Below are 13,433 nucleotides of genomic sequence, written 5' to 3'. Positions count from 1 at the left end.
TGTCCATTAGTGTACATGAGCAAATTCATGTTCAAATCCTCAATTCTGTCAGTAATAACTATATAACAATTGTCTCTGAGTAATCAATTTGTATTTTGTACAGTTTTATGATTTTTCATTATATATCTGTGTATCTCACTCTCTCAACTCTTGCCATTTGTCTTTAAAAAGGTCACTTAAGGTCTCAGAACATGAAACTAAAATGCTATAAGTATTTTTTTCACTGTTCCCTCTTTTTAGAGATACTTGAAATAGTGGAAGAACAAAGGATGTTATTTTGTTAGTTTTGATAGTGTTTTTGGTAGTTACAAATGAATTTATAGTAGTTTTTTTAATTTGAAAATAAATAATATTTTAATAAATATATCCTGGCAGTGCTCTTTCTGAAGAAGAAAAAACTACATTGCGTGCTGGACTTATCACCAACTTTAATGAGCCAGTGAATCAGGTTAGTGGTGATTGTTTATTACTCTCACAAGAAAATGCTTGTATTGATAGATTTCTTGGTTTATTTCTTTACAAAGTATTTAATTATAATAATGAAGCTGCAGTTTACATGTTACTGTGCAGACAGATCTTCAAGTGAGATCTTTTACCATCATTGAATTATAGAACCACTTTGGTTGAACCCAACGTTTTGTCTCTGTGGTTCATTTCTTTTGGTGTTGCAGTGGCAGTTTGTTGTCTCTTGCTGTTTGTGCAGCCATTTGGTGAAATGGTTCAGGGAATGGATGTGGCTGAAAGGTAACCTTTCCCTGAGTGATTTTTGGCTTTTTCCAGTTGTGTCTGTTCTCATACCTGACTCCCAGTGTGGCCATGCAAGGAAGTGTGGCAGTGGCAGAGCAGGAATGAGCTGTTGAGATTGCTGCTGCATAAACCCACCTAAGCAGTATTGCTGTCACATGCCTAGTTACAGCATTCAATGAATTGAAATAAGCTTAATAAAGCTTCACTGTGATAGTGTCTTTTCTTACATAAAATGTCTAATTGTAAGCTGTGATTTTCATTAGAATAAGAATTTATTATTGTATTGAGTACAGAACTAATGTTAGGGGCACATTGTATGCCCATGCTAGATGAATCAATCTTACTTTTGCTAACTTCTTTGTCATGTAAGTATAAGATTCTGCAAGCAAGTATTTGCTAATAGTTTAAACTAGATCTTAAAAAACTTTGTCAAGGAAATACAGAAATGATAGATAGGCATGAGGTTAAGACTGAAAAAAAAAGGCATTGTGAATAAACTTTGGTTCTGCAGACAGTTCTGTTTTAACTTTTTGGGATTTCTGTACAGGATTAATGTCACTTCTAGGATTAGGGCATTTTATCAAAATTAAGATAATTTAGTCTTTGTAGAAGTCCATTGTGAAATGAACAATTTTGACTAGAGTTAAAATTTTTAATTGCAAATACAATTATAAAAAAAGCATATAAAGTGTTCTAAAAGTTGTTCTGAAGGTATAGTTTCAATGTAAACAATATGACAAATATAATTAGTTTCTCTATTTTAATTAAATAGAACTGTGAAGCATGTCAAGCTGAACCATAGTATGTGTCATTTATGCTTCTACTGGGTAGAATATAATTTATCAAATATTTAATTTTGAAGTTTGTCTGATTTTTGCACATGTAAATAGGTAAATTAACTATGAAATTCTGATATTAACGATATTGTTTGCAAAACAAAACTTTTTATCAATAAATTTTTCCATACATTCATTAGTATTTCATCAGTTTGCCTGCTAAGATGATAGCATAGCATTTTTTGTAGTTAAGAATGCCGCTGCTGATGAACAGTTTTGGGAGTTCTCTGACTATAGTTGCAGTTGAGATTGGAACCTTTTAAACTGACATTTAAAGAGTAGTGGCTTCATGTGTTGATTTGTTTTTTGGGATATCATTTTTTAAAATGTGGAGATTTTTATTTGTTTTTATCGCAGCGGTCTAAATAATTGTCCAAACAATTATGTGTGATATGGAAATATGTTTACAGAGTCCATATCCCCTTTTTATCCCCTTTTTCCCAATCTGTCTTGTAGGTATCCTGAGGTGTCCTTTCTGAGAAATCTTTTGTTTAGTTCCCAGCCTGCTTGATATGTCTGAGTTTTGATATCCTGTGTTCCTGATAACTGCACTTTTCCAGTCACAGACAGTTCATAACACAGTTGCTATCTGCTTATGCTTTTTGCATCACTGAAGTCAGAAGAAATTATGACTCTTGTATAGAAAGAAAAACAACACCAAAAAGTGAGAAATAGGCATAGTGTGGAGATGTAATGATACCACTTGACTTCCAGGAGAGGTGTAGAAGAAGAAGAGAACATACCATCTGCTAAAAGCATAATTTCCATGCCCTCTGAAGATATTTAGCATATGGAGGGAACAGTGGAACAAAGTAGTTCTTCAAATGTATGACAGTAAATTCTTTTTCTTCTTTCTCCCCATTTAAAATGCCAGTGCTCATGATAGAAGTACTTAATGGCCTTCCTGAGATGTTGCTTCTTGTATCACGTAGGGAGAAGACTATTTGCTCCCCTATTTTGTCAACTGACGTAATTTGGTAATTTGTAGGACTCGCAGCTCTTCCTTGTGAATGTTGACATCATCTTCCTGAAGCAATTCTTCTCACTAAGCAGCATGGTAGAAATCAATATTGTGGAAAATTTGGTGGGGTTATTGGATTCCATATGAAATAGCTGAGGCACCAGTGAAGACAAGAGGCATTCCTCTATTCTTATTCCTTTAAATTACTTGGATTCCTTCTGGTAGCCTAAGAAGGTGACTTCTTTGTCAGGCTGGAAGTGTGGTTATTCTAGAGTGCTGAAGGAGGGAGTGTCTGCTTCACTAGTCCAGTCAAGGACCTTTTCAATTGGAATGGGATAAGAACAGGGAAAATAAGAATGTGAAAGTTTTGGGTATTTGAGGTAGGGCTTTGAGCAACTATACAAAATATGCTGAGGAATGTTTAGGGGAAGGGAGTTGCACAGCAGCCAAGTGTGGAATAGACAGAAAGAGGGCACGAGAAGGGCCAGTCATGTGTAAACCGTGGGTGGTCTATACCTGTGTCTGAACAAACCCTGTGCATGATGACCGCTGCATGTGTTCTGATTGCATCCTTTACCTGTCTTACTGTGTAGTCTCACTCAGTTCATCATACATGTGTGCTCCAGGGACCAGGTTCCTGCTGCTTGCAAGACTTGCGCCAGTGGGATTTGGCCCAGCAACCAAAGTCAGATGGTATGCGTGGTGCAGGTGCACCTGGCCTGTGGTTCTGAAGGTCTGGAGCAAGAGAGAGTTTCAGTATTGGTTACGAGGATGGGGCATAGGCTTATACACATGTCTTCCTGGGCCTCTATCCAAAAGTCACATAGGGCAGAATTATGGGTAATATGTATTCAGCAGTCTATGTTCATAGAAAGTGAAAAAAAAGATCACTAAGTAAAAAATGGTTCCCAGATACTTGTTTCTTCATTTATGTAATTTCTAGAATAAATATAGTTACTGGTCTTCATGTAAAATTTAAATAAGGTATTTAGTTTAGTATTTTATCTAATACTTGCTACAAACACAAAAGTTTTCTCCACATTTATGTGCATTCTGCAAACTTAAAAACAGCTTGAGAAAAAGCACACAAAAATCTGTCTAGTCAAAAATCATTCTAGTTATTTTTGGTTCAGGTTTTATTTGGCTGTGGATCTCATAATTATTCCTTTCCTAAATGCTCTTTGACTTAGTGGTGTCTGGTTTTTTTTTTTTTTTTTTTTTTGCAGATAGCAACTCAGATCTCTGTACTGATTGCTAAAGTTGCCAGAGTGGACTGCCCAAGGCAATGGCCAGAACTTATACCCACTCTTGTAGAATCTGTGAAGGTGCAGGATGATCTTCAACAACACAGGGCTCTACTTACGTTTTACCATGTTACAAAGACCCTGGCATCCAAACGGCTTGCTGCAGATAGGAAGCTTTTCTATGATGTAAGTAAGGTGATGCAGTAATTTAGAGCATGCTAACTGTATTGTACGTGCTTGCGTCTTCCTGAGTTTAGCTGGCAGGGCATTAGTGGCATGTCTGTGGACTTCAATGTCTGCCCTTGGAACAGAAATGCTCTTATGTTGTGGGAGCTTGATACTATGGAATAACTGGAAGTCAGTTTCTGTGTGAGATGGTTGAGATCTTTATTAATTTTGCATACAGCTTGACTATTGTTATCTTAATTCATGTAAAGAAGCAGAACTTCATCTACAGAACAGTATCTGCATATCAGACTTAAGATGTACATGATCTTACTTTTCTAGGAATTTATGGAGTTTTTTTGGAAGTGTGTTCTGATTTTTTAAATCAGTGTGGTTTTTGAGAAATACTGGGGTTTAGTCTTCCATACTACCATATTTTAGCTTTTTTCATCAGCATGAATATGTTTGAGATTTTTCTAGGCCATCTCTTTAGGTTAATTAAAAGGCAAGATGTGAACACAAATGCCAAATCTCATGTCATTCAGTTTACATTCTCTCTGTAAAAACCTACTGATTAGAACACAGATGTAACCTTGGCTGTAGGCCATGCATCTCCAAACCCGCTTGGAGTCAGGCAGCGATGTAGTACAGTTAAACGAATTTACTGAGTTAAACATTTTTTCCAAATGTGTTATTCTGGAATTCTTGAAATTTTAGTTTATTTCTTCATTTTAAAGGAAAGACTGAGCACCTGACATGAAGATTGTTTACGGTTGTAGAAATTTCTATCTATGTAATCAATAAGATGAAATTTTAACTATCAGGAGTCTGAGGCATTGAAGACTGACTTGTAAATAGGACCTTTACTAATCTTTACTCAGTGAAAGTAAATAACCAAAGTCATGTGCTTTTGACTCCATTCATATCAAGTGTAGCAGACTAAATGCAGATTTCTGTAATTATGCTGCTATCAATTCCTACCATAACTGACTGAGAAAACCTTCATCTTCTGTTTGTAATTCACATATCTTTATCAGTTAAGCACTGTGTATCAACTGTAATGTGAATTAAGTTTGAGATTTGTTCAGTTCTACGTGATTAGAAACTATTTGTCATTCTGTGTTTTAAAAATAATGAGGGAAAGTATCAGTATTTGCAGCTATCAACAAAGTAAAGTGAGTTTTGAAGTAGGCATTGTTTAATAATATTGCACCTGTAACTGCTAAGTGTGTCCCAGAGTAAGCTGATTCAGACATTAACTGTAAGATGGACAGTTTGTCATTGTGGGAGAAGAGGTGATAATAAAAGCTCATAATTTTTTGAAGCATCATACCGTATTATGTACCAGCAGATGTATTTACTGAAAATCAGGTAAGAAAGGAGGCCTAAATAGTTTTCTTTAAGGTGAGAGTCATGGACCCAAATAGTCAGGGAAAGCAGTAAGTTTATCATAACATCTTCAAATTAAGGCAAGGTATTTTTCTGGAAAATGTCTTAAGGTTAGTACAACTCATTACAACAAAGAAGCAAATTAAACATTGTGGTCCATGATACATACAAGAAGCTGGATTAAATATTTTAATAGTCTAAACCAGCCTTTAAAATTTGGGATTTATTATGGTATAGCAAAATTCAGGAAACAAAATCTATTCTTCATCTTCCCTTTGCAGCTTACATCTAGTATTTATAGCTTTGCATGTTCCTTGTGGAATCACCATACAGATACATTCCTACAACAGATTTGTACAGGGGATGAAGCTGCAGCTGCAAATTCACTAGAAAGGACCTTGTTGTCATTGAAAGGTAATAATATAGAATGATGTTAAGTGTAAGGAATCAAATAACTTTCTTCACAGGGAATGCATAGAAGTTTTTTGGTAAATAGTTCTCATTCTCTAAAAAAAGCCATTCCCATTGGGAATAACTGTATTTTGGTTTGTTTTACCTGTATTGTTAGTAAGGCAGAAGGATGATTACTCATGCAAAATGGGGAGAGAGTGGTCTTGTTTCTCAATATGTGAGAAGCTGTGCAGTCCACTGAGCATATTGTAAGAAATCAATGTCTAGGAAGTTGGAAGGTGGGTGGCATAACAGGATGTTTTCTTACATATGTTGTAATTTAGGTTTGCATGTCTTTAACACTTAATTGAGGAAGCTTAGCTACAAGTTTCATTCCATTAAGTTCACCCTGTATCCAGTGAAATGCTAGCCTTAGCAGTTAGTTTGTCTTAGGTTGATGTTCAAAGGTGTGTGAGGGGAGTAAATGCCTATCCTGACTACTTCGCTGCTTTTAACAACTGAGGTTTTTGTATGCAATTCTTGCAATGTAAATAATATATATCCTGAATTGTTTCAGAAGATGCGGCATGCAGTTTTTGCTGGGTTACAAGCAGTAATAAACCTGAGAATTTACAAGTGGCTTATGGGCCTTACCTTACTGTACTTGGCCCTTTTCCTACTACTGCAGGATCTTTCAGGAGTTGAATACTTAGAGTTTTGGCAGAATTCTTCCTGATTGAATAATTATTAGAAGTTATCTTCACTATTTCACATAAGGTTTTTTTTTAAAGTCATTTCAACAAGGTGAATGTTAGGTATGGCTGAAGCATGCAGGACCTAAAATTATGTATATTTTTTAAAGTCTTGAGTTCAAAGAAAGGCGTGGCAAGTGGAATTGTAACTGTGTTCTGAAATTTGTTGAAACAAGAGTGAATATCTATTAGCTAAGAAATAGCTACAAAAAAAGTAATTTTTTTTCCTAGTGCTTCGGAAACTAACGGTCCATGGCTTTGTAGAACCTCATTGGAATGCAGAGGTGATGGTAAGTGTGTTTCTAGGTCTAGATTAGAAAACTTTTGTGATGATTTCAGGTGTTATTAGAGCTACATTTGAAAATTGCTGAAAGGCATATGTTTGTATTATGCAAAGGAAGATGAAGCAACATTCTCTCAAGGTTGTCCTCCCATCAGTCAAGAGCTCTCAAATCCTAAACAGATTCTAAACAGTATGACACTTAATGGCATAATGTTTAGAAAAAGAAAAGACACCCTTTCCAATTTACACACTGCATGATGGTCACACTTGTTACTTATTGAAAGATGCCTTAAATGTGCTCTCCTCACCCCAGTTAAAGCCAATTTGTCAAGCAATGAATAAGATACCATGCTAATGTGTTCTATCACATTTTTTTGAAATAAAAGTCGCTGTTCTGCAGCCCATGGAGAGGGTACAGTCAGACAAAGAAACTCAAGCACCTTCTTTAACCTCCAGTGCTGCCTGTTTCGCTGGAGGAATTGAGTACCTACAGCCTACACTAGGAAGTTGAGAACAAAGTAGAACTTGAAATGCATAATTTAAAGGAAATGTCTGTAGTTACCTTTTACTAGAGTTGCTATGCTGTTTATGTAGCACTAATAAGGTCAGTTTGGATTACCGATGCAGTCTGCTTGCTAGTTTCTTGGGGCAATTGTTTGTTCAAAATAATCAAAGAGTTCACTTAAAAATTACAAGGTCATGTCTGAGCTGGTAGCACATCTTAACTGACTTCAGTCTGACATAACTTAGTTCCCATAATACAGTGCAGAATAAGTTTCATCTTTCAAAGACATGTTTGTTTTTCAGGGTTTTCTATATGCTGTATTTGAACGGCTGAAACAGTTTCTGGAGTGCAGTAAGTATCTGAGTATTTTTCTCTGTATTAATTGTTAAACATTAGAAGCTGGATGAAAATATACAGGCTAGTGCATCATCAATAATCATTTAGGTTCAAGGTATTTTATATAAATTAACGCTGTTTCTTTAAATGCTGCTGAAACTATCAAAGAGGAATCCAGTAGAAGTGTCTTTTTGCATCAACAGACTAAAATCACATCAAAATTGTATTAGCTGTCATATTTCAACAACACTTTTTATGAGAATAGATGTCTAAACTGAATAGGAAGATTTTTTTTTTTTTTTAAATAAGTTATATGTAATTTTAATATTTTGGTGGAGTTCCTGGGTTCAGGAGTCTGTATTTTGGTGGCTTTGGGGCTTTGGGCCTCATTTTTAGAAGAGATGGAAACTGCCTCTATTTGCCACTCTCACTATATTACAGTCAGGCTCCTTCTGGCTCTTTCGTTTTCGACAAGAAATGTGCAGAATTTGAATAGGAGGAATTGAATTCATTCCATACTGAAGTTTGATGTTTATTGTAGTCCGCTAGACTATGAAGACTTTAGGGTTTCTGTGTCCTAAGACAAGAGCTGAGCTGAACCTTCCCATTTCTACTTTTCTAATCAGTAGATTGTTTAGCAAAAGCAGGTTCCAACTACCTTATAGGATTAGTGTTTACATTTATTATATTGTGTTTCTACCTGTATGCTTTCAATATGGTACTTTCTATTATTTTCTTTTTTTTTAAATAAAAGTTTTGCATGTTTTTTTTCCTAATTTGGAATGTTTTCTAATGTCTATTATAAATTATTCTTTAAGGTGGAGTTTCTAGAAAAGCACATAATAGTATGCAGCTTTATTAAAAGGACATCTTTATATTTTCAATGCATAATTATTTTTTGACTATACTAGCCTTTGCTTGCATTATTTTAAATGCCTTTTATCATTGAATTTTCTGTAATGATGTCACAATTTTTATAGCCTGATCAAGTGCAGTGAATTTCACTACAGTTGAGAGAAACAGTTTAAGATTTTCTATTCCCAGTCATTACCTTGAATTTGATTTGGAATTTATTTTGCCTTAGAACTTTTTCCAGGGTTAATTTAATCTCTTAAGTACAGTAAAAATAAGTTCTTCTCTGTTTTAATTATTTAGAACTTAGCTATCCAGAAAGAATGTGAAAGTCTAAAAAATTATAGTTGTGAAATGTCTGATTTACCAGGTAGAAGTATAAGAGCAGAAAGCATATGCAGAGATCATCTAGAAAAGACCATAATTCTGTTCACTAAAGTGGTAAGTAAAATCTCCTTTCAGTTACTGCATAGTTTATACTTCTGGAGGAGCAGTCCCCATCCAGACTCATACATGCCTTAAAATGAATCTGTTGTAGACCTTTCAAAGAAGTGGAAGGTACTGTAACTTAAAACTTTTTTGTTATGTCTTTTTGAAGAAAAGGGTGTCTGTTTACTCATGCTGATGTAAGTTGCAGCAGTGAAGAGTACATTTTCTTAGCTCAAAAAAAATTGAAGTGCATTCCATAAGTAAATTATTGAACTAGAATTTGTGTAAAGAAGAGTTCAGGAAGCATTGGTTAAACAATGGTAATGGTATAAAGGAATAGAGAAGATTGAGGCTTTTCATCTTACCTTAATAGTTAGATCACTGTTTCTATGGCTTTGTTAGTTCTGTGGAATTACTGGCCACACTAATTAATGAAAACAAAATGAACAATATACTCTTGACCTCTGAGGTTTGTATTGTCCAATACATTTGGACTTGTCAGCTGATTCTATACAAGTTTTAAATGCATATTGTTACCAAAGAGAATTTTAACATACACACTTTGACTGTTTTTGTTTTGTCCTTTTTTTATTTTTTAAAGTTAAAAAATCTACAGAGTTCCCATTGTTTTCAGATTCTATCTAGAGGCCGTGGGTGTATTTTAAATATTCAGCCTAGTTATCAGAAGTAAAAAGCACCTAGCAGCTTCACCAAAATTGATCTGAAGATGGTCTGACACATTATTTTGGTCTTGTCATAGTACTTAGATTGCAAATCTGCATCTTTTTTCACAGACCTGAAGAGAAAGCAAATTTGATTAATAGGTAATCTATCACCTATAGAAATTCACATGCAAGAGTATAGGTTTAGGCATTTTTGCAGTACTAAAGAAGACTAAAGGAATCCCCCAGTGTATTTTAGAGTACTAATTGGAAAAGCTAAGTTGAGGAAGCAAGTCATACTGCATTGATAGTGTTGGTGGGGGGAAGCTGTATAGGCCTTATACCTCTTTTGCTTACATTGATTCTAATGGGGATGAATTACCTGCTATAATAGTAAAATAAAATGTTTTAAGAATGGCTGATATATTTTATTTACTACTATTTACTACTACTACTATTTACTACTAGTCAGTTGGTCCATTTTTTTTGAAGAATTGGTATTCTTCCTTATACTTAAAAAAAAAAAGTAGTTTCGAACCAAAATCGATAATTTTTCCATTAAATAATGCTGCATTAACACTTGATACTGATCATTTCCTAATTTCTTGTCCATGTTCAGTTTTCTATAGTTTTATATAAATTGTCAGCTGTTTTTGATAACTAGTTTACTAAAGCATTTAATAAGACTTCACTAAAAGTGTTTTGATTTTTTCTGTTTCTACTTCCTTTTCTTTTAAGCTTTTGGACTTTCTGGATCAACATCCTTTCTCATTCACTGCTTTGATTCAGAGATCACTGGAGTTCTCTGTAAGCTATGTTTTCACAGAAACTGGTGAAGGAGTTGTATTTGAGCAGTTTATTGTACAATGCATGAATCTCATTAAGATGATTGTAAAAAATTATGCATACAAACCATCCAAAAATATTGAAGGTACTGTCACTATTTACTAAAATATTTTTTTATGTCTTGAGAAACATTTTGCTAGCTATTCTCATCAGTTAAACTCCTTTATTAATGTTTTAATAATTATTGAAATATGTATGTTTCTATGTCTGTATTGATAATTGTTATTTTAACTTTTAAACTACTAATGTATATAGATAATGACATTCCAAAAGAATTTTAAATGCAAAAGGAACACAAATATATTTTATTTTTTGGTTGTCTTAGTTTCCATTGAATGAATTTTAAAAAGTACTGAGGTGTAGAGTTTGGTTTTTTTCATCAACTAGTTTGTTGCATTTTTCCCATGAGATGTTTGCTAAAATGGTATATTTTCTGTATAAAAATGGTATCTTTTCTGTAATTAACTAATACCAATACAATGTAACACAGAAACACAATGGATTGGAGATACAGTTGAATATAAAGGAGTTCATATGTTTTGCTTTGTAGGATTGTTTCATTTTGAAACTTCATGCAGTGCTGTATGTGTGAATTAAAAAAATACCTCAACCTTTCACATTAATTTTACATGTGGCAGTGACTAGATAGCAATTAGCATTCTCTATGAATTTGAAAAAAGTTTTATATGCATACTGGTATGTGTCAGAATAGATTACTTACTTAAAAACCTACCTTACCAGCTGAAAGTCAGTTAAAGTCTACCATGAAAATATGTTTTTTCTGTTTTTCTCAGAGGATAAGAATTTTTTATTGATTGACTTTTCTAATTTTACTAAACAAGTCTTTGATCATTAAGCCACTTAATTGTAATCTGAGATCTTTATGTTTTATTTCAGACAGCAGTCCCGAAACCCTTGAAGCACATAAGATAAAGACAGCATTTTTCACATACCCAACACTAATGGAAATATGTAGGAGATTAGTCACTCACTATTTCCTACTGACAAAGGAAGAATTGACCATGTGGGAAGAAGATCCAGAAAGCTTCAGTAAGAAACATGCTATATAGTTGGTAGTAGTGTAATTAGATATTTGTATAAGTGCTTCATATCCAGATTGTCTCTACAAATTGCCTGCTGCAGTATTGGCCATTTTATTTCCTGCAGTCTTCTTACATGTACAAATATTCCTTCTAGACATTCTTTTTGTAATAAAAGATTTCTCAGTAGTCTGTGATACCCTTTTAACCTAACACTAAACTTTGTTTGAAAGAGTTGAAATAATACGTTTTTCTTTTCTTTGTGAAATAATAGCTGTAGAAGAGACTGGAGGAGATTCTTGGAAGTACAGTCTCAGAGTAAGTGTTCAAATTGAAAGAAATCCATTAAACATTCCTGAATGCAATTCTTGATAGTTTGTAACCAAGACAGATAATACTTGAAAAAAAATCTTTCTTATGTTTCTTCAGATTTAGTAAAATTTAGCTTTGTTCTATTTTCAGTGTTCAAACTTGCTGAAATACATGAGAATTTATGCACTTCATGTTTTAGGAGGGAGGGAAAAGGAATTTGCTTCAGCATCTGAATTATGTAGCATCTGGTTAAAGCCAGCAGAAGTTGTCTCTTCTTTAAGCTCATAACTAATGTAATCACTTAGGAGTTTGTTAGTAGTCTTGAAGAGTGAAGGAAATTCCAGATGCATCTTTATTAGTTAATTATATTAATTAACTAGTTATTATATTAGTAGATTTAGTTCAGATCAGAAATATGCTGTTGTAGTGTATCCCCCAGTTGTAACTGTTGTGTTTTATTTTTCAGAGAGATCTCAAAGTTTATTTGCTGGATTACTTTTATTTTAAAACTAAAAAACCCAGCGTGGTGCATATAGTATATTCGGGTTGTAAAATGGTGTTCAGTCCAAGTCCCTGGCCTAGAGCCACTAAACCAATACACAAACAACCTGTGACATACCTACAGAGTGGTCACTGGCAGCACAGCACCAGCTGTTTCACTCCACAGATTCATTGTTCTGCCACAGAACTGGGTGATACTGATGGAGCCATCAAGCTCTTACTAGAGTTAAGCATAATGTATAGTAGAAAGAGTGGTATTTCTTACAATATTAATTTTGCTACTATATATTGTGTTTTGAATTGTGACTTTCAGTGCGAGGTATTCAGCACTTAAAATTTTAGCATAAAATATATTTTAATTGCCTTTATTTTAATAGATTCTAACCTGATCTTTTAATTTTTCAGCCATGCACGGAAGTCCTTTTTATGGATATTTTTCATGAATATAATCAGACTCTTACCCCAGTTCTTTTAGAAATGGTTCACAGTCTACAAGGTAGGTTATTGACAAAAATTATGGAGGTATAAAATTTAGAATTGTTTACATTCATTACCTACTCTTGTCAACTATTAGGCAATTTGACCTTGTAACATCTAATTTTACATAGTGCTTTCTCTGTATTTTTAAAAGGACATGTTAATATTCTAAAATTATTTCTAAACCTATTATAATGGAATGCATTGTGTATCTAGGAGGGGGAAGTCCCAAAGGGTCTTTGGTTTTCATTGTAACTATTCCAGATGATTGACAAATGTTGTGGCATTTCTAATTTTATGAGGTTTCAGGCTTTCTTGGGAGTGATCCACAAGCTTAATGAATTCTTTGGGTTGTTTTTAGTTGGGAACTTCCTGTTCAGATGTTGCAAGGAAGTTCATGCTATGTCTCTGCCAAAATCTTGGGGGGAGAAAAAATTTTAAAGGAAAAAGTTTAAGTTATGCTGTCATTTGGTAGAGTCTAGATGACTTTCCAAATCTGAAGAATCTGCTTTAAAAATTTATGGGTTTTCTGTATGAAGACTGAATTATTCATAGATTGAGGAGTGATTAATATTTTCTTTGTTTTACCTTATGATTATTGCCCCCAACCTAAGTTTTATAATGACCAGCAAAGATAATAAGTAAGATTGCTTTTTTTCCCCTGGCAGTTCAGCTCAGTTTGATTCCCCCAGCTGTCTTAGTTGAG

The 13,433-nt window shown here is 34.0% G+C and overlaps 1 protein-coding gene across 7 annotated transcripts in view; it reads left to right on the top strand.

Moving 5' to 3' along the window:
- Nucleotides 1–13,433, top strand: part of IPO11 (importin 11) — an 81,520-nt gene that overhangs the window by 16,373 nt on the left and 51,714 nt on the right. For 6 of the 7 annotated variants that reach the window (XM_077790056.1, XM_021534367.2, XM_021534368.3 and 3 more), the window contains 10 exons: nucleotides 376–448; nucleotides 3,771–3,974; nucleotides 5,624–5,756; nucleotides 6,716–6,774; nucleotides 7,575–7,623; nucleotides 8,831–8,901; nucleotides 10,290–10,482; nucleotides 11,295–11,447; nucleotides 11,712–11,755; nucleotides 12,656–12,746. In XM_077790056.1, the coding sequence (XP_077646182.1) occupies nucleotides 376–448; nucleotides 3,771–3,974; nucleotides 5,624–5,756; nucleotides 6,716–6,774; nucleotides 7,575–7,623; nucleotides 8,831–8,901; nucleotides 10,290–10,482; nucleotides 11,295–11,447; nucleotides 11,712–11,755; nucleotides 12,656–12,746 (1,070 nt within the window). Of the gene's footprint in view, nucleotides 1–365; nucleotides 449–3,770; nucleotides 3,975–5,623; nucleotides 5,757–6,715; nucleotides 6,775–7,574; nucleotides 7,624–8,830; nucleotides 8,902–10,289; nucleotides 10,483–11,294; nucleotides 11,448–11,711; nucleotides 11,756–12,655; nucleotides 12,747–13,433 lie in introns of all 7 variants that reach the window. The other variant, XM_021534369.2, reaches the window with a different exon arrangement.

Source organism: Lonchura striata, chromosome Z (assembly GCF_046129695.1).
Source record: "Lonchura striata isolate bLonStr1 chromosome Z, bLonStr1.mat, whole genome shotgun sequence".
Lineage (NCBI taxonomy): Eukaryota > Metazoa > Chordata > Aves > Passeriformes > Estrildidae > Lonchura > Lonchura striata.
This window is presented reverse-complemented; position numbering and strand designations above follow the sequence as displayed.